Source organism: Lactuca saligna, chromosome 8, assembly GCF_052625555.1.
Source record: "Lactuca saligna cultivar CGN05327 chromosome 8, ASM5262555v1, whole genome shotgun sequence".
Classification (NCBI taxonomy): Eukaryota; Viridiplantae; Streptophyta; class Magnoliopsida; order Asterales; family Asteraceae; genus Lactuca; species Lactuca saligna.
In genome coordinates, this window is record NC_136424.1 from 207,972,326 (window position 1) to 207,990,826 (window position 18,501).

At 36.5% G+C, this 18,501-nt stretch overlaps 2 protein-coding genes and 1 long non-coding RNA gene across 3 annotated transcripts; all 3 read right to left on the minus strand.

Moving 5' to 3' along the window:
- Nucleotides 1–6,379: 6,379 nt before the first annotated feature.
- Nucleotides 6,380–9,475, minus strand: LOC145008505 (receptor-like protein EIX2). Its single transcript, XM_078967097.1, has one exon. The coding sequence runs from the start codon at nt 9,400–9,402 to the stop codon at nt 6,505–6,507; it is 2,898 nt and encodes a 965-aa protein (XP_078823223.1). The 5' UTR covers nt 9,403–9,475; the 3' UTR covers nt 6,380–6,504.
- A 1,437-nt stretch (nt 9,476–10,912) lies between these two features.
- Nucleotides 10,913–17,390, minus strand: LOC145011938 (uncharacterized). Its single transcript, XR_013664332.1, has 3 exons — nt 17,250–17,390; nt 11,813–11,888; nt 10,913–11,178 (listed from the first exon to the last, which is right to left on the minus strand). It is a non-coding gene; the product is annotated as an uncharacterized LOC145011938 (long non-coding RNA).
- Nucleotides 12,906–17,256, minus strand: LOC145008450 (uncharacterized; the record flags this gene model as incomplete). Its single annotated transcript, XM_078967059.1, has 2 exons — nt 17,040–17,256; nt 12,906–16,948 (listed from the first exon to the last, which is right to left on the minus strand). A coding segment is annotated over exon 2 (3,120 nt), but the record flags the coding sequence as incomplete, so codon positions are not given.
- Nucleotides 17,391–18,501: the final 1,111 nt, after the last annotated feature.

Sequence of the window (18,501 nt, forward strand, 5' to 3'; positions counted from 1 at the left end):
CGGGTAAATCGGGTAAAAGTGTCGGTTGAGCGTTTTGTACCAGATAACGACTTGTGCTGGGGTTTTAGGGCCTAGAAGGGGTTCCCGGGAGTGGTACAAGGCCAAGAGAGGTTTACGGGGGAGTCCATGAGTTCACTCCCTTGGAGTTTACAGCCCAAAGTCCACTCCTTGGGGGTTTCCGGCCGTAAGCCCCCTAGGCTTGGCCGTAAACTCATGTGATCCTCCAAAATTGCAAGTTAAGGCCTTATCTCACTTCCCTAAATTCCTAGCAAGTGTCTTGGACTAATTTGGAGGATTAAAACCCTCACTTTGTGACATTTTGGGGAGTTTATGGTCCAGGCTTGCGCTTGGGCCGTAAACTCCATTTTGTTCTTCAAAATGATGTGTTAAATGGTCCAAAACACTTCCCTATACCTTAGATAAATTTTTGAAGGCCTTAAGTGGAGTTTTAGGGACATTTTGGCATAATTATTAGGTGTTTACGGCCCAAGCTTAGGTTGGCCATAAACTCCTCTTTTTGACTCCAAATGGTGTTGTTTAATGGCCTTAAACATTTCCTAGGTTCATAGCTAAATTACTACATGCCCTAGATGAGTTTTTGGGACCTTTATCAAAGGTTTTTGGGTGTTTACGGCCTAAGCATAAGCTTGGGCCGTAAACTCCTTTTTAGGCTTCAAAGTCTCAAGTTTTCATGTCCAAACTCACCTAGGTAATTCCCTTAATTAGTACCCAAGCTTAAAGGAAGGAAAAATGGGGCTTTTGGCAAGGTTTTAGGTGTTTACGGCCTAAGGGGCTTCCTAGGCCGTAAACTCCATTTAATCCCCTAAATCTTATGATTTTTGGTCTCTAAATGTTATGGACTATGATTAGAACAAGATAGGGAAGAAACCCTTACGTTTGGAAGCTGGAATTTGCGGTTTTGGAGTCGGGTTCGGGTCTAGAGAGAGAAAGTAGTGAGAGAGAGAGTGAATGAGTGGTAAAAGGCTTAAAAGTGGTGTTCATTTGCTTATATTTGTCTCGGGTATTGCACCCGGTACACGGCTACCCGATGCTAAAGTTTAACGGGGTCAAAACTTTTTACCCGGGTGAGGTGGTTGAAAAATAATATAACTCTATTAAGTTAAACGGGGTTAACACTTACAAGTTATAATTACTTATGATAATACCAAGACATATAAATAACTAGATATTTGTTTATTGACGACTCCAAACATTACAGAAAAATAACATATAGTGACGCATTCCGTTAGTGAAGATGGGATTTGTAACGGCAATATATTTGGGGTTGTCACAAGGACCGAGAGAAGGGGAAAGGAACCGAGAGAGGGCAAGAAAGACCGAGAGAAGAAGCAGGGACCGAGAGGAGACAGAAGACCGAGAGGAGAAGAGAACCGAGAGTAAAGAAGGAAGGACCGAGAGAAGGGGAAAGGACCGAGAGCAAAAGAGAGAACCGAAAGTGCCAGAAGAAGGAACCGAGAGCGAGGCTCGGTCTTGGTGGCCACAAGCGAGGTTCGGTCCGAGAGTCTCGCCTTTTCCAGTTTTGGCCCGAGAGGCTTCCAGGTCTCGGTTTCGGCTGTCAGCTGGGGTCTCGGCTGCTTAGGGTTTCAGTTGCTTAGGGCTTCGGCTCCTTAGGGTTTCGGCTCCTTGAGAGGTTTCGGTTCCTTGAGAGGGTTCAGTTCCTTGAGAGGGGTTTCGGCTCCTCAAGTCCGTTTTTCTCGTTTTTACCCCGTTTTAAGCTGTTTTTGACCTGGTTAAGGGTCGGGATGGCCCGAAAGACTATAAAAAGTTTAAGGAACTTTTGAGAGAGATTTGGGAGAGATTTCACATTCTTGGAGAGATTTCTCATACAAAGAGAGTTTTGGGAGAGATTTCACATACTTAGAGAGATTTGGGAGAGATTTCACATACTTAGAGAGATTTCTAAATAGAGAGAGATAGAGTGAAAACGATCGAGAGAGGTTTCGTTTGTGCTCTTTTTGAGTGTCCGGCTTCGCAATGCAAGGTCCGTAAACCCCATTAAGCCGTGTTTAAAGATCTTACACACTCCCGATGAGTATGCAACATTGTTTTATCGGTTTGGCTCGTCACTTACCACAATTTTAGGTTAAGGAGATCTGGATGTACGTACTTTTTGATTTATGATCTCTCATCAGAATAGCAAGTTGTTTAGTAATTACATAACGTAAGCCCTAGTACACCAGGGTTAATTGAGTTGACCGGTTTGACTTGTTGACTTTATTTGACTTTGAATTGACCAGAATTTGACGGTTGTCACATAACTTTGACATGGACTTTGACCAAGGTTGACCCTTGGAAGGTTATGAAGTACTGAATGGATTCTAGAGGGTAGTCCCATGTAAGGGTTTAGGCCCAATTTGGAAAATTGGGCCATCAATGGACTTTCATGGATTATATAGTATGGGCCTTGATGGGTCAGGGTGAAATGGTCATTACACCCCAAGTAAGGGTTTTGGATCATGGTTTGAGACCCAATTGCTAATTAGGTGAGGTTTTAGGTATTGATAGCTCGAGGAGTTTCCAGGGCAGCAGCTAAGGAACTCTTGTAGTGGACTTCAGTAATATGAGGTAAGTTACCTTTCAGTTGAAGTGGGTCTAAGGCACCTATGCCGACCCACTAGTAGTTGATTATAGTAGAGATGATTATCTTTGTGATAATTGACTGGAATGCCACTATCTATTATGTTGTATGTGCTAGTAAGCTATGATATTATGTGATAGTGGTAGGAAGGGGACTAGTCCCCGGATCAGGTTGAGATAAACCAACAGGGCAGGTCATGCACCTAGATATGCTTGACACCTGACAGTATGTTATGCTATGTTATTATGTGGTAGCGGTAAGTGGTGAAATAGTCCCCGTAACCGGTTGAAATAAATGCGGGGGGGGGGGGGGGGGGGGGGAGGAGGTCGAGCACCCAAATATGCTTGACATGGTAGGTCGGGCACCCATATATGCCTGACAGTAGGATTATGTTATGTTAGAGTGGTAGGGGTGAAATAGTCCCCGTAACCTGTTGAAATAAACCAGAGGGTAGGTCGAGCACCCAGAAATGCTTGACAGGGTAGGTCGAGCACCCAAAAATGCTTGACAGGGTAGGTTGGGCACCCAGATATGCCTGGCAGGGTAGGTCGAGCACCCATATATGCTTGGCAGAGTAGGTCGGGCACCCAGATATGCCTGGCAGTATATAATTATGTGGTATGATGGGGGAGCTCACTAAGCTTCGTGCTTACAATTTTCAATTTTGGTTTTATGTACCTTTTCAAAAGGAAAGAAGCCAACAGGATCGTAGTGCATCACACTATGATTTCCACCTTATGAGATCTTTTGGAGTTGTACTATGATAATACTTTTCTATGACATGCTTTAGTTATTTGAAGTATTGGTTTTTGATTATGAAATGAGTTAACACTATGGATATCTCAGACTATTGGTTTTATACTTAATTAAAAATGAAATTTTTGGTCATGAATTTTGGGATGTTACACAAACCGATGGGCCGACCCTGGTGCCTTCGACTCGCAAATACAGTGAGGAAAACTTACCTCAACCTGCTGATACTCAAATGACTGTTCACACCGTCGTACTTGATAACCTCGTGCTAACTAACAATAAATACAATTTTAATCAATAATCGACCTGATAACCCAAAATCTGAAAGCCCAAAATCTCATTAATTACCCAAAGCCCAAATATGGCCCAATTATCCAAATTATGCCCAAACCCAACATGGACCTAGACCGAGAAGGCCCAATATCCTAAAAGGCCCAAAATATCCAAAAGTCAACCGTGGTCAAACTTTTGGTCAAAGGTCCATAGCCAACAAGTCAAGAAAATAAGAAAAGTCGAACAGACCGAGTACACCCCCCGTACTCAGCTAGTACGTCCAACGTACACCCTTTGGGGCCATTACGCGCATCGTACCAGATGGGTATGCCTAACATACTCCCCTGAACCCCATTCTTCTCCATTAAGTACTTAACCACTTAAGTCCTTGCCCTAAACTCTCAGATCTGATTCCTATGGATGACTTATCACGTAAAGTTGGCAACTTTACTTGTATGTATGGCTTAATAGGGCTCTAAAGCTCAAAAGAGTTTAATGAACGGTCTTAGCACATGCATGATTCCAAATAAACCATAAAGATCACATTTTTATGCCTTTAGGACACCTAAAACGTCCAAATCTACAAGATTAAGCCCCTGAAACAACATTAGCTCATGAGGACCAACCAAAAGAGGCTAAAGTGACCATAAACAAACCCTAAAAGGAGATCTATAAAATAAGTAGACAAGATAGGGACTTTATACCTCCAAAGTCATGAAATGAAGATGCTAACACTGGATCTCTAAGCTACTATCTAAGAAATGAGTCTTCAACCTTCTTCTTCTCTTACACAAACCACTAGACAAGATAGGGACTTTATATCTCCAAAGTCATGAAATGAAGATGCTAACACTGGATCTCTAAGCTACTCTCCAAGAAATGAGTCTTCAACCTTCTTCTTCACACAAACCACCATAAACACTCTTCCAAGCTCCACAACTCACTCAAGGCATTCTAGGGTTTCAATGCATGCTAAAGGGGATGGAGGTTGACCTAGAATGTCAAGATGATGAATAAAATGTTGCTTATATAGGGGTAAAACCCCAAAATTAGGGTTTGATGCTAGTACGCCCCCGTACCCCTTCGTACGCTCGGCGTACTCAAAGATCACCCATGACCAACTCAAAGAGATGAAAAGTATACAATAATATATATATATATATATATATATATATATATATATATATATATATATGTAAATTATCTGTTTATATTGTGGTAATAGAATGTATGCGATAATAAAAAGTTTAATTGACTGAATATGTTAACCACACAATATGAAAGGACTAATTAAATTTGACTTTTTGAGATACAAAATAAAAACTCGAATTAAGGATATTTGCTATGTAGATGATATGGTCCAACTATGTTGGACTTATTAAAACATATGATATTAGGGGCTCGTGTCACGTGGTGTCATGCATGTTTTGTTGATGTAGCCGTCGCTTCACGCCTCAACACCACCCCTATCTAGGAGCAGTGGAGAGAAGAAGAAGAAGTTTGGTGTTGATGTGATTTGGTGAGTTGTTAGGGGTATATCGAATAACCTTGTGTTTTCTCTAACAAAATAGATTTTCATCATGTTTACACAAATAAAGTACAATTGTGGAGAAGAATAATAATCCCAATTACTCTCTAAGTTGCAACGAAATTATCTAGGTTTTGTATTTTCTTATTCTTTCAAGCAATTTTCCAAATAAATAATATATTCCTATTTTGGTTTCGTAAAATTAATTATATTTTTAATATACTATTATTACGTCCCACCAACTTCCGCTAGAAATACAACTTATCCTAATTGTAAGTCAAATTTTACACATGAAAATATCCATATCACGGATGGCATACAAATATACCTATGCATATTCATATACATATACATGTATATATGTGTGTATGTACATAAATGTATATGAAGAAAAATTCATAAAAAGGTGTACGTACATAAATGTCTATGAAAAAAAATTTATAAAAATTCCCGAAAATCACAAAGTGTCCAGAGCAAGGAAGGTAAACTAAGACATCTCTTATTGATTATCACATCCTTACCACCAGGCCACTTATGCGGGGACAACAAGACCCATTAAAGAGAAAATGGTCGGTTAAACCTTTGAATGCTTTTTAAATACAATAAACATATGCAAACTGTAATTGCTATGAAATGCTTTACCTTTTTCTTTTATTAATTTAAGATATGTCTCATAAGGTACTGCCACCACAAAAACCCATGGATCAACTTCAGTTTCAGTTTGTCTCCTTCACTTTGCGTTTAATCTCTTGCCCAAGGGCCTAAATCCCTTCACAATTTTTATTCTTCAGTACAATGATGCTAGAACTCTAGAATTACAGATGAATTCCTTTCTATATCTATATCTAACCAAAGAACAACACCGAATGATATTCAGATTGCAAGTAACAAAAGTGGATTACAAAGAAGAAAGAATATGGAAATTTAAATTCTGGAAGAGAAACAACAAACACATAAACATATAAAGAGGTAAAAGATGAAAATTTTCATAGAAACTAGGATGGCAATTATGGGGTCAAATATTTGAGGTAGAACAAAACATCAACAGAAAATAAGATTAATGAAAAGTGGCGGATGCAGTGCAGCAAAAGGTCGAGAGCATCAAAGCAAGGTACTTCAAGTTAAAATACCACCACTTGTGGATTTTATGAATTCCCACGAGATTCAATTTCATTATAATCTAATCTGACAACTTCATTTTGTATAAGTACAGAATCCAACAAAATTTAAAAAAGGAAACGTTTAAACAACACCTATATTACAAATGTCATACATATATAAAATCCAAATAGTAGCATAAATAAGCACAAAAGGTGTATTAAGAAGTAAAACAATCATAACTAATATACACTTAGGAAATATTCTCAATGGTTTCCTCCACAAAGGTGAAAAGCTTCTGTCTCCACTGCTTCATGAGCAACAAAAGTCCAATAACACCCCAAAACCCTGTTGCAAAACCACACGTTACATCTACGTAATACCATGTCTTCAACCATGCTTTGGTAGGCGCATCAGTCTGTTTGTATTTCTTCTTGGGCATTGTTATTGTTGTTGTTTGGTCTTCATGCTTTGAGCAATCCTTTGTCAATGGAGGTCCACAAAGATCTCTGTTCCCAGCATATATTGATGGATCATCAATAAGGGTCTGCAACTGATGGCCTGTTGGAATTCTTCCCCACAAGTTGTTGTGTGACAGATTCAAATGACTCAAAAAAGTCAAAGCTGCCATGCTTGAAGGAATCATCCCGGTCAACTTATTTCCAGATAAATCAAGAGATTCTAACCTCATCATGTTTCCAATGTTTTCTGGAATTCTCCCACTGAGATGATTATTTGACAAATTGAGACCCAACAACATAGAAAGCGCAGTTATCTCCACAGGTATTTCTCCTACAAGTTTATTGCTTGAAAGGTCCATGTTATAGACTATATCCCAGGTTGTTGTATATTCAAGATCAACACCTTTGATTACTTGAATCACCCTTTCATAAACATGCGCACTCTCAGATAATTTGCTAGCCATGGCATCCAAGTTTCCTAGACAAGCAGGGATGGTTCCCGTTAAGTTGTTGTATGCAACATCCAAAATATGAAGCTTTGAACATTTACATAATGATAGAGGAATTTTTCCAGTGAAGTGATTTTTGTGTAACCTTAAGACCATCAAAGATAGAAGGTTTTCGCCAATCCAATCTGGTATATTTCCAGAAAAATTATTATCACCCAAATCTAGAACACTTAAATTGCGTAACTTCCCCAATTCTCGAGGGACTTCACCAACAAAGTTATTGTCATTCAATTGTAACCAAACCAACGATGAAGAATTAAATGCTATAAAACTTGGAATGAAACCTGAGAGTTGATTTGTGCTAAATATCATCGCAAACAACTGTTGTAGATTCTGAAGACACTTGGGAATTTTCCCTGTTAACCTATTTCTAGAAAGATCAAGTATTTCCAAGTCTGTCCTTCTACACAATGACCTTGGTATCGACTCATTGAAAAGGTTATCTTCTAGAGATAATACCCGGTCAACTCGATATCCAGACACATAAAAGTTTCCACCATTAGGAAGGTTTGTTAAAGATCCACTGAGTTTGTTGTGAGAGAGATCTAAGAAAGGAATGACAGGCATCTCACGCAACCATGTGGGCAAAGGTCCTGAAATTGAAGCATTCGACAACACTAACGTCTCAAGTGTCCTTTGATTTTGAAGCCATTGCGGGAATTCACTTCCGATATTGCAAGAAATGATTTTAAAAGACACCAATTGGAATGGAGGTATCCACTCACGTGAAACTTTGAATGTCAGTTTAGTGTTATAAGAAGTATCCAAATGCTTCAACATAGAAAGATTAGCAAAATGGGCTTCAGAAACTACTCCTTCCAAAGAATTGTAAGAGATATCTAGAGCATGGAGTTTGGAAAGTTTCCCAACTGAAACCGGAATAGCTCCCCTTAACTGATTGGATCCTAGATTCAGATCAGTTAAATCTGTTAATTTTCCAAAGAAGTCTGGAATTGAACCATTCAATTGATTGAAAGAAAGGTCAAGTTTGGAGAGTTTCCCAAAGAATGTTGGAATAGGACCTGTGAACTCGTTATATGATAGATCTAATACCTCTAAGAATCTTAATCTTCTTAGAGATTCAGGGATTGGACCTGTCAATCTGTTGTTCGAGAGATCAAGCTCTAAAAGGTTAGGCATAGTAGAAACTGATGAACTCAACATGTTTCCCGAAAGATAAAGAAATCTTAGTGAAGTCATGTTTGTTAAAATGGATGGAAATATGCCTCCAATTGAATTATCGCTAAGATCCAGGTGTTGGATGTTAGAAATAGTACTGAGATTGAGATGAGGGGAAGACAAAAATGTCTTGTTCAGCTCACAATGTGACATGTGCAGCTCTGTTAAAGAAGGGATCATTTTTAGAAAGTCTGCAAAGTTCCATGCCAAACTAAGATCAAAGTTTGAAAGATCCAGGAATGTCAGGGATGTCAAGTTCTGAAAAAAGCCAGGAAGTGGACCTGTGAAGGAATTGAAGCTAAGATCCAGGTGTTTGATGTTGGGAAGTGTTCTACTTGAATTAAGAAAAGGACCAAGATTAGAAAGTCCACAACCACGCAAACTTAACTCTTTTAACGAAGGAAGATTGTAAAGCACCATGCCCATGTTCTTTGCTCCGCCAAGATCCACATCACTCAAGTTGAGATGCTGGAGTGATAGAAGGCCAAAAGTCCATGACATATCATCCGACATCAGGTAGTAGTTCAAACTGAGATCCAAAACCTTTAAATTAGAAAGATTTCCAATGTGAGGAGGAATAATACCTCGAAATCCAGCATTCGAGAGATTGAGGTATGTCATTTGTTTGAAGGATCCAATAAACTCAGGGATGCGGCTTCCTCTAAAATCATTCTCACTCAAGTCCAAGTGATTTAGATGCCTCAATTCTACTAAAGAAGAATTCACCTCATTACCAACTACGAAATGGAGATTCAGGCTTTCAACTCTTCCAGTGAGACTGTCACACTGGATTCCTTCCCACCTGCAACAGTCTTTGCCAATCCATGATGACAACATTCCAGAAAAATCTTTCACACTATGTTTAAACTTGAGAAGAGCAAGGCGCTCTTGCTCAAAGCAAATGATGCTAGTATTTTCAACACTCAAACAAGTATATGTGGTTGCAAGCAAGAAAAAACTTGTGAAAATGAGATGGAGCCCCAAATCATTCCGAGTCCCCATTATCAACCCTAGTTGGGTTTAATTTGCAAGAAAGTTGATGTGGAAAGATGGCTTGTTATGATGAACTGATGGATTTTTATGATGAAGAAACCAATTCAATTAATATAAAGACGTACATCAAGAACTTATTGACAGGAAAGACTTGGAAGTCAATGCACAAGACTTGAAAGACTTGGAACTTAATGGACATTATTATTCTCACGTTGGTATCCTTTTGTTTTAGACCTTTTTTCTTTTTTCAAAATCAGAATAAAGTAGTTTATGAAACGTTGGTTGTGGGAATGGAATTTTTAATACAATATAGTATAACGTGTGTGTATACACACACACATACAAGGCGGTGTTTAATTGAGAACCAAACCTAGGAACTTTTTACAGGTGTTAGATTGAATCAAACAAAGGCTGTGACTGGCACTAACATTTTTTAGATTCACTGAAAGATGGATGGCAGACTTCAAGCTGAAATGAATACACAAAGCCAATTTAAAATAGTCTCTCATCATTTTTATCTAATAATATCTTCAATATAAGTAGCTTTATAATTAAAAAAATTGTATCAAGAAGAATAATATTTTCTTTAATGTGATACACCAATATGGTTAAAATTTCTTTTTATTTTAGCAAAATTTGTGTGGTTAAATTAGAATGCTTTTGGTATCCACAAGTGAATCTATTTTATCCACAAGTCTTCACCCCCGAATAACACTCACATATAGAAATAGTGCCATGATTGATTGACCAAGCATCTTTCTTGGGGAATTTTCCATGCAACTTCTTCCTAACAAATATGTTCCTCTTTCTTATTATTGAAAGAGCTAATTTCTTTACATTTCGTGCACATTATTAACTATGGATGACATAATAAGTGCATTTGATTAAAAGGAGTGACTTGAAAACTAGAATCATAATCATTAATCAGGGAATTAGAGCTAATTGTAGCTATACAAATTTACATTTGTATCATATACTGACTATTTATTATGCTCTTAAAAAACTCATTAATTTGACTTTATATACTAATGAAATTGATACGTCCGTGCGTTTTGAGTTGAATTAGTATTTTACTTTGAAATAGTAGTTATCCGTTTATTTTGGTGCGTCTTGCCTAGGGTTTTGACTGAACTCTATTTTGGACGTTGCTTTTATTTTCTGAATTACGCAGAATAAAAATTGAGTCTTTGATTCTTGGAGATCTTCCCTATTTCTTGAATAATAGGGGTTATCGGCACATGGATCTTGGTTGACCAAGTACCAATGGCAAACAAGAAAACTGAGAGCCTGGAAGCCAACTTCGTGAGGTTTAACGAAGATGCTGAAGAAAAACACAAAGCGAACTTGGGACAGTTTTGTGATAGCTGCAAGGCAATGAACTTAGGTGTTTGGTCCAATTTGACTATTTATGGGTTTTTTTTTTTTTTTTTTTTTTTTTTGCACTATAGGCCATCTAACTATCTAACTTATATGATACGTATCAATTAAGTCATTTTCGTTAGTTTTTAAAGATCCTAGGTTAACCAATTATTCTAAATTAGCGGGTAGCGGTATCAGGATAGCCTTTTGTTAAACGCTACGTGAGATAATTTTTATATTTGGAGCGTTTTGTTTAAACTAAATATTAAAAGTTTGTAGTGTCAAACGATATTTTTTATTTAAATGGAACATTTTTTCAAACACCGGAAGCTACAAGTTCCCAAACGCTCTCAAATACTTTGTGTCAAACACGCCCATAGTGTTGCCAACAGTAGGGTGTTGGGTGCAACCTCCTAAAGCTTATACCTGACATAACATGACATGGTTGGAGAGTTAAAAGCCATAGGATTTTGTTATTTTATTAAAGTGAAATGGGGAGTGGCTAAGTGTACATTATAAAGCAAGTATTTTGAGTTGTATGAGTGAGAGAAAAACCAAACAAAAATCAATGATACAAATTTTGGTTTTTTATAAATTGAATTTGTCGATTAGTTTCTTTCATTGTAGAAAACCGCACATAGAAAAACCAAAAGCTATCTTATATTAAGTAACTATAAATTAGGCTTTTAATGTTGGTGACATTCTTCAAAAAAAATTCTAGATCCGCAATTGCACGCGTCATTATGGAAAAAGGATAAACTACGGTGTCTCTAAGTGTAGGTAGCAAAACCAAAGTATGTTGCTATTTCCCGCAATATTCCCTTTATGATATATGCTATCAATAGGTTCTTTGCTAATGACATATTCTGAATATTGTCAAATGTTACATTTGATGCTAGGATTTAATGTTGATTTCTTGAAAGAAATTTAAATGAAAATGAAGAAAAACATGTTTGGTGATATGTAGTTCCAATTTAGAGAAGCATGTTTCATCAGTGGAAGCAACAAATCTATGATCACCCAATGAAAGTAACACCTGTTATATCAAGGGATTTCATACCTAGGGAAGCATGTTTCATCAATGGAAGCAACAATTCTAGATCACCCAATGAAAGTAACACCTGTTATATTGTAGTCTGACAATAAACGTTGCATCAACTCCAATTTCATGATGTTGCATAATATATATATATATATATATATATATATATATATATATATATATATATATATATATATATATATATATATATATATATATATATATATATATATATATATAAAGCTTCTTTCAAGCCAACTCAGATAATTTACAGAAAAATCCTTCAACTAATGCTCAAATTTGTTTAGATCGGTTTGTTCTCGTGTGGACAATAATTTGGTGATTTTGGTCTGAATGTTACAAGACCAACATAAATCTCAATGAAATAAATTGGTACAATTTAGGTTTCAGCTACCAAAATATCACACAAGTACAACTTCATGTTTCTTGTAATTAGAGTTGTAGAGGTCTATTGATAGCATTAAGTAGAGCGTTACTTGATTTCTGATGTAGCCTTCATTTGATAATTTAAGATGCTGAAATGCAAATTAGGGCGTACTCCTAGAAAGATTCTTTGTACAAAGGGTGATATTTTTTATAGTCAAATAACAATATTTTTCTTGCTTTGCAGGAATAAACACATGGATAAAATTTGAGTATGTGGAGAGAAACATGTAAAAAGCAAAAAGATGAGATTTTCCACTCAGATTAACATAGTCCCCACGATTAGGGGATCAGTATTTGAAGCCGTACCAAATCATTAACCAAGACCTAACTCTATTCCAATCTAAGAACAAGATCTTTTATAACAATAACTCGTTTTTTTGCTTAAAAAAAACTAGAAAACGCACGAATGAAGAACTAAATAATAAGTAGATTACCTGATAATTTAATCTCTATATAAATACCAAATCTAGTAAAAAAATGTCATGCAAATACAAAATCCAAATAGTAGTATAAATAAGCAAAATAGCAGTACTAAAAATTCAAAACAATCATTGCTATATATATATATATATATATATATATATATATATATATATATATATATATATATATATATATATATATATATATATATATATATATATATATATATATATATATAATAAATCTCATCCAGAGTTTCCTCAAAAAACGTGAAAAACTTCCGTCTCCACTGCTTCTTGAACACTAAAACTCCAATAACACCCCAAAACCCTGTTGCAAAACCACATGCTACGTCCACATAATACCATATCTTCAACCATACATTTGTTGGCTCATAAGCTGCTTCGTATTTGTTCTCGGGGGTTGTTGTTGGGTCTTGATGATTTGAGCAATTATTCAGCAACGGAGCTCCACATAGATCTTTGTTCCCGGCATATATTGATGGATCAGTAAGTGTCTGCAATTGATTTCCGCTTGGAATTCGTCCCCACAAGTGGTTGTGTGACAAATTCAAATGACTCAAAAAAGTCAAAGCTACCATGCTTGGAGGGATCATCCCGGTCAACTCGTTTCCAGATAAATCGAGAGAGAATAATGACGTCATGTTTCCGATGTTGTCTGGAATTCCCCCACTGAGATGATTGTTTGACAAATTGAGACCCACCAACATAGAAAGTGCAGTTATCTCTACTGGTATTTCTCCTACAAGTTTATTGCTTGAAAGGTCCATGTTATAAACCATATCCCAAGTTGTTGAATATTCAAGATCAACACCTTTCATCACTTGAATCACGTTTTGGTCATAATCAACCAGGTGAACATGCCAAATTCCTCTGCTAACCCTAACCATGGCATTTAAACCTCCTAGACATTGAGGGATTGTTCCAGTTAAGTTGTTGTATGCAACATCCAATATTTGCAGATTTGAAGATTTGCACAAAGATCGAGGAATTCTTCCGGTGAAGTTATTTTTGTGCAACCTCAAAACAACCAAATATGCGAGCTTTTCTCCAATCCATTCAGGTATGTTTCCCGAGAACTTATTATCACCCAAATCTAAGACCATTAAATTTTGTAAACTCCCCAATTCTCGAGGAACTTCACCAGTTAAGTTATTGTCATTCAATTTTAACCACTCTAATGACGAAGAATTACGAAATATGGAATTTGGAATCACACCACACAACCGATTTGAGCTAAATATCATGACAAACAGCTTTTGCAGATTCTCAAGACAATTTGGAATTTTTCCAGTTAACCTATTTCTGGAAAGGTCAAGATATTCCAAATCTGTCCTTCTACACAATGAACTCGGAATCGACTCATTGAATAGATTACTTTCCAGGAATAAAGCCCGGAGAGTTCCAAATTCAGACACATACCCATCAGGAAGGTTTGTCAATGGTCCGCTGAGTTTGTTGTGGGAAAGATCTAGAAAAGGAATATTGGGCATCTTTCGCAACCATGTGGGCAGAGTTCCTGAAATTGAAGCATTCGACAACACTAACCTCTCAAGTTTCCTTTGATCTCGAATCCACTGTGGAAATCCATTTGCAATATTGCAAGAACTAAGATCAAGATCCACCAATTGGAATGGAGGTAAACACTCACATGAAACATTGAATGCCAACTTGGTGTTAGAAGAAGCATCCAAGTAACTCAACATCAAAAGGTTAGCAAAATGGGCTTTGGAAACTATTCTTTCTAAGGAATTGTTTGAGATATCTAAATATTCAAGTTTGACAAGTTGCCCAATTGAAACCGGAATAGTCCCATTTAACAGGTTTGAAGACATCGAAATTGCTTGTAGTGAAAGAAGTCTTCCTAGAGATGCTGGTATGGGGCCCATTAACCTATTGGATCCTAGATACAAATTTTTTAAAGCTGTTAACTTTCCAAGGAATGTTGGAATGTAACCGGTTAGCTGGTTATTAGAGAGATCCAATACTTCTAAAAAACTTAACCTTCTTAGAGATCTGGAGATTGGACCTGTCAATCCACTGCTAGATAGATCCAAGACTCTTAAATTGGCCAATCTTCCAAGTGATTTTGGAATTGTACCATTTACACTCCCATGTATATCCAACATCTCCAAAGCATACTGGGAGCAATAGCATACATTTTTTGGTGAGTCGATCATTTCTATCTCAAAATGATTGTATGAGGCACTCAGTTGTTTGAGGTGACACTGTTTCCAGATTCCAAGGTGTTGAATCTGCTTCAAGTGGTTTCTAGAAACATCAAGTTCAAGAAGGTTATGCATAATAGGAACCGAAGAACTCAGCATGTTTCCTGAAAGGTCAAGGACTTTTAGGGAACTCATGTTAGTTAAAATAGATGGAAACATGCCTTCAATTGAATTCACGCTAAGATCCAGGTGTTGGATGTTTGAAAGTGTACTGAAATTGAGAAAAGGGGAAGAAAGAAACGTGTTCTTGAGCCCACAACATGACAAATGCAGCTCAAATAAAGAAGGGATCATGTTTAGCAACTTTGCAAAGTTCCAATTCAAACTTAGATCAAAGTATGAAAGATCGAGGAATGCTAGGGATGTCATGTTCTGAAGAAAGCCAGGCAGTGGACCTTTGAAGGAATTGAAGCTAAGCTCTAGGTATTTGATATTGGGAATTATTCTACTCGAATTAAGAAAATCAGCATTGGAAAATCTACATTCAGACAAACTTAACTCTTTTAATGAAGGAATCATGTAAGGAACTATGTCCAAATTTTGTGCTCCACTAAGTTTCATCCGATTGAGGTCGAGATGCTCAAGTGACGAAAGGCCAAAAACCCATGCCATATCATCTGCCATGAGCTCATGGTTTGAACTGAGATCAAGAACCTTTAAATTAGAAAGATTTCCAATGTGAGGAGGAATAATACCTTGAAAACCAGCATCAGAGAGATTGAGATATCTCAGCTGTTTGAAGGATCCAATGAACTCAGGGATCCGGCTTCCACTAAAATCATTCCAACTCAAATCTAAGTATTTGAGATGCCATAGCTCTGCCAAAGAAGAGTTCACCTCATTACCAACTAAGTCATTGAGATGAAGGCTTTCAACAGTTCCAGTGAGACTGTCACACTGGATTCCTTCCCACATGCAACAGTCATTGCCAACCCATGATGACAACATTCCAGAAAAATCATTCACACTCCCTTTGAACTTGAGAAGAGCAAGGCGCTCTTTCTGAGAACAAACAACATTTACATTTCCAGCACTGAAACAAGTATTTGTAGTTGCAAACAAAAAAACACATACGAAAACAAGATGGAGCCCCAAATCCCTGTGATTCCCCATTATCAATCCCAACTCAGTTTAATTTTGAAAGAAAATGAAGTGGAAATATAGGTTGTTATGATGAACTGATGGGTTGATATGATCGAGAATAGTTCATTCATAAATCCATATAATGAAGAGCATCATATTGTCATGGAGGACTTTGAAGTCATGTGAACAAGAATTGGAAGTCAATTGGCAACCTAATTTGTATCCACAAACAAGTACACATGGAACTTCTAACACACGCACACGCATATACATACATCACACATCATATATCGTACAATACATACATACATATAAATATAATTTCTTTTAACCTAGAACAAATTACCAACATTTTTTAATCTGAACTATTTTAATAATTAAACCAGTTATATCAGAATTTCAATAATTTTTCTCTTTAATTTGATAGCAATATTGTTATGAAATTTGTTGGATTATAGCGAATTAGATAATTAGTATTATTGAATTTGGAGTTTTGGGTACAAACTATGGAAAACGTAAATGTACTTGGCCACAAATCTTCTTCACACAAAGACTTTGAAGTCAACAAAGTAAACCTCCTGATTACAAGTTGGGACAACAATAGTGACATGTTTGATGCACAAATCATATTTCGTATGGAAATTTCCATGTAACTTCTCCCTAACAAATATATCCCTCTTCGTTATTATTCTGATACAAATCTTGATATAGTAATTAAATTTGCAAATGAACCAAAACTGCTACAGCTCTATTCTAGAAGGAGTAAAAGGGTAAATCAGGAAAATAGCTAAAATCCCCCCCCCCCCCCCCCCCTATCGACAATGCATCCAGCACATGAAGTCATAAACACATACAAAGATTGAACTAGAAAGCATAGAGACATGAAGAGATTGTGCATTTCGTGTTATAGTACAGGAAGTTTCTGCAACATTAGCATGTACTTCAGAAGGGCTCTGAGGCAATGAAACAAAAGTTCCAAGATTATTAGGGAAACCACATTTAGAGAAAATAATGGCAAGCATTTAATTAATCCACTATATCTACCATTAGGAGAGCAAGTGTGCAGCAGAACAGAGGCCTAAAAAGATACCTACGTCATTCTCAAAAACGCTGAATTTCTATCTTCTTCGAATACAGGTTCCAATTTGTGTGTTTTGCAGCATATTCAGAATTTTGTAAAACACAAATAGACAAAAGCTAGTGAAATCAATTAGAATTAGGTCAGATAGAAAAAAAGAAATGAGAAACTCTTACCGAGTGAACCGAGAAATTAAGGAGAGATACGAGTGGCAATGGAGGCTTAGCCTTTTCGCTGGCCTCACCGCCTTCGCTGCTAGTGACTTTGAAGACGGTAGAGTTTGGAAAAGCTATTAGCCCGTCGTCAACCCAAGCCAGTCTAACAATTAGATTGTGTGTTTTTGTTTTTCAAAAACCGCAAATTTGCGGTGTGGTGTGGTTATTAGTTTTCAAAAAACCACAAAAAAAACAGCACGGCACCGCATGTATTATATACAATTTTTTTTAACTAATTATTAATATATTAAATATTAAAAATAAGACAAGTTTTATGGATGAAAGATGGATAAAATACTAGAAGACAAAAGTATTAATTTTTTGTTATGTTTAACTTTGAAAAATAGTGAAATTAGACAATTTTAAAATATTTCTTGTTAATTACAATTGATTTGACGTTTTTAAGATATTAGTTGTTTGTGATTTAAGTTAATTATTTTATACTTTATGGGTTTTTTTTATTATAAGTAATATGTTTGAACTTTTTAAACCGTTTGAGCTCTAAACTATGGTTAAAACCCACACAAAATAACCGAACCAAATCCATGCAGTTAATAACCGCAACACAGAAAAAACAAAACCGCACCGCAAACATAACCGTCTAACCGCACCAAGCGGTTTTGAAAATAGATTAACCGCATTTGCGGTTAGTGGTGAGGTTTTGGCTAATAACCGTACCGAACTGCACCGCGCTCACCCCTACTAACAATCTACTCTAATCGAGCCAAATTTTTAGTAAATAAAAGAGTAAATTACACGGTCCCTTTGGTTTGGAGTAATTTTCTAATGTTTGTTTTTGTTGCGCGTTTGGTCACTATCTTACCTAAAAACACTATATTGTCATTGATTTTTTAATTTATTTAAATAAACACATCACAACTATAACCTCACCTCACCTTACCTACCACACCATTTTTTTCCATTCCCATTTCATGTTTGTAACTACCCTTCCTTCCTAGAAAGCTATCTACCGTATTCTTCACCACCACTATCCACCCCATCATCAGAGTTAAAACCATTGCATGTCTGTATCTAAAATCAATTTATCAATAAGCCTTGCCATAATATATAATATTTATCATTAAGAATTGGATTGAGATATTTGATTCAAATATTGAAGCATAAATCAATTATGAAATCTGAGATCAAAATTGAAATATAAATTGAAAAACAAATCATACATGATGCATGAATTGAAACTTGAAATTCAATT

Bases quoted from the DNA above. Each gene is read 5' to 3' on its own strand.
- LOC145008505 (XM_078967097.1), bottom strand. From the start codon at position 9,402: ATGGGGACTCGGAATGATTTGGGGCTCCATCTCATTTTCACAAGTTTT.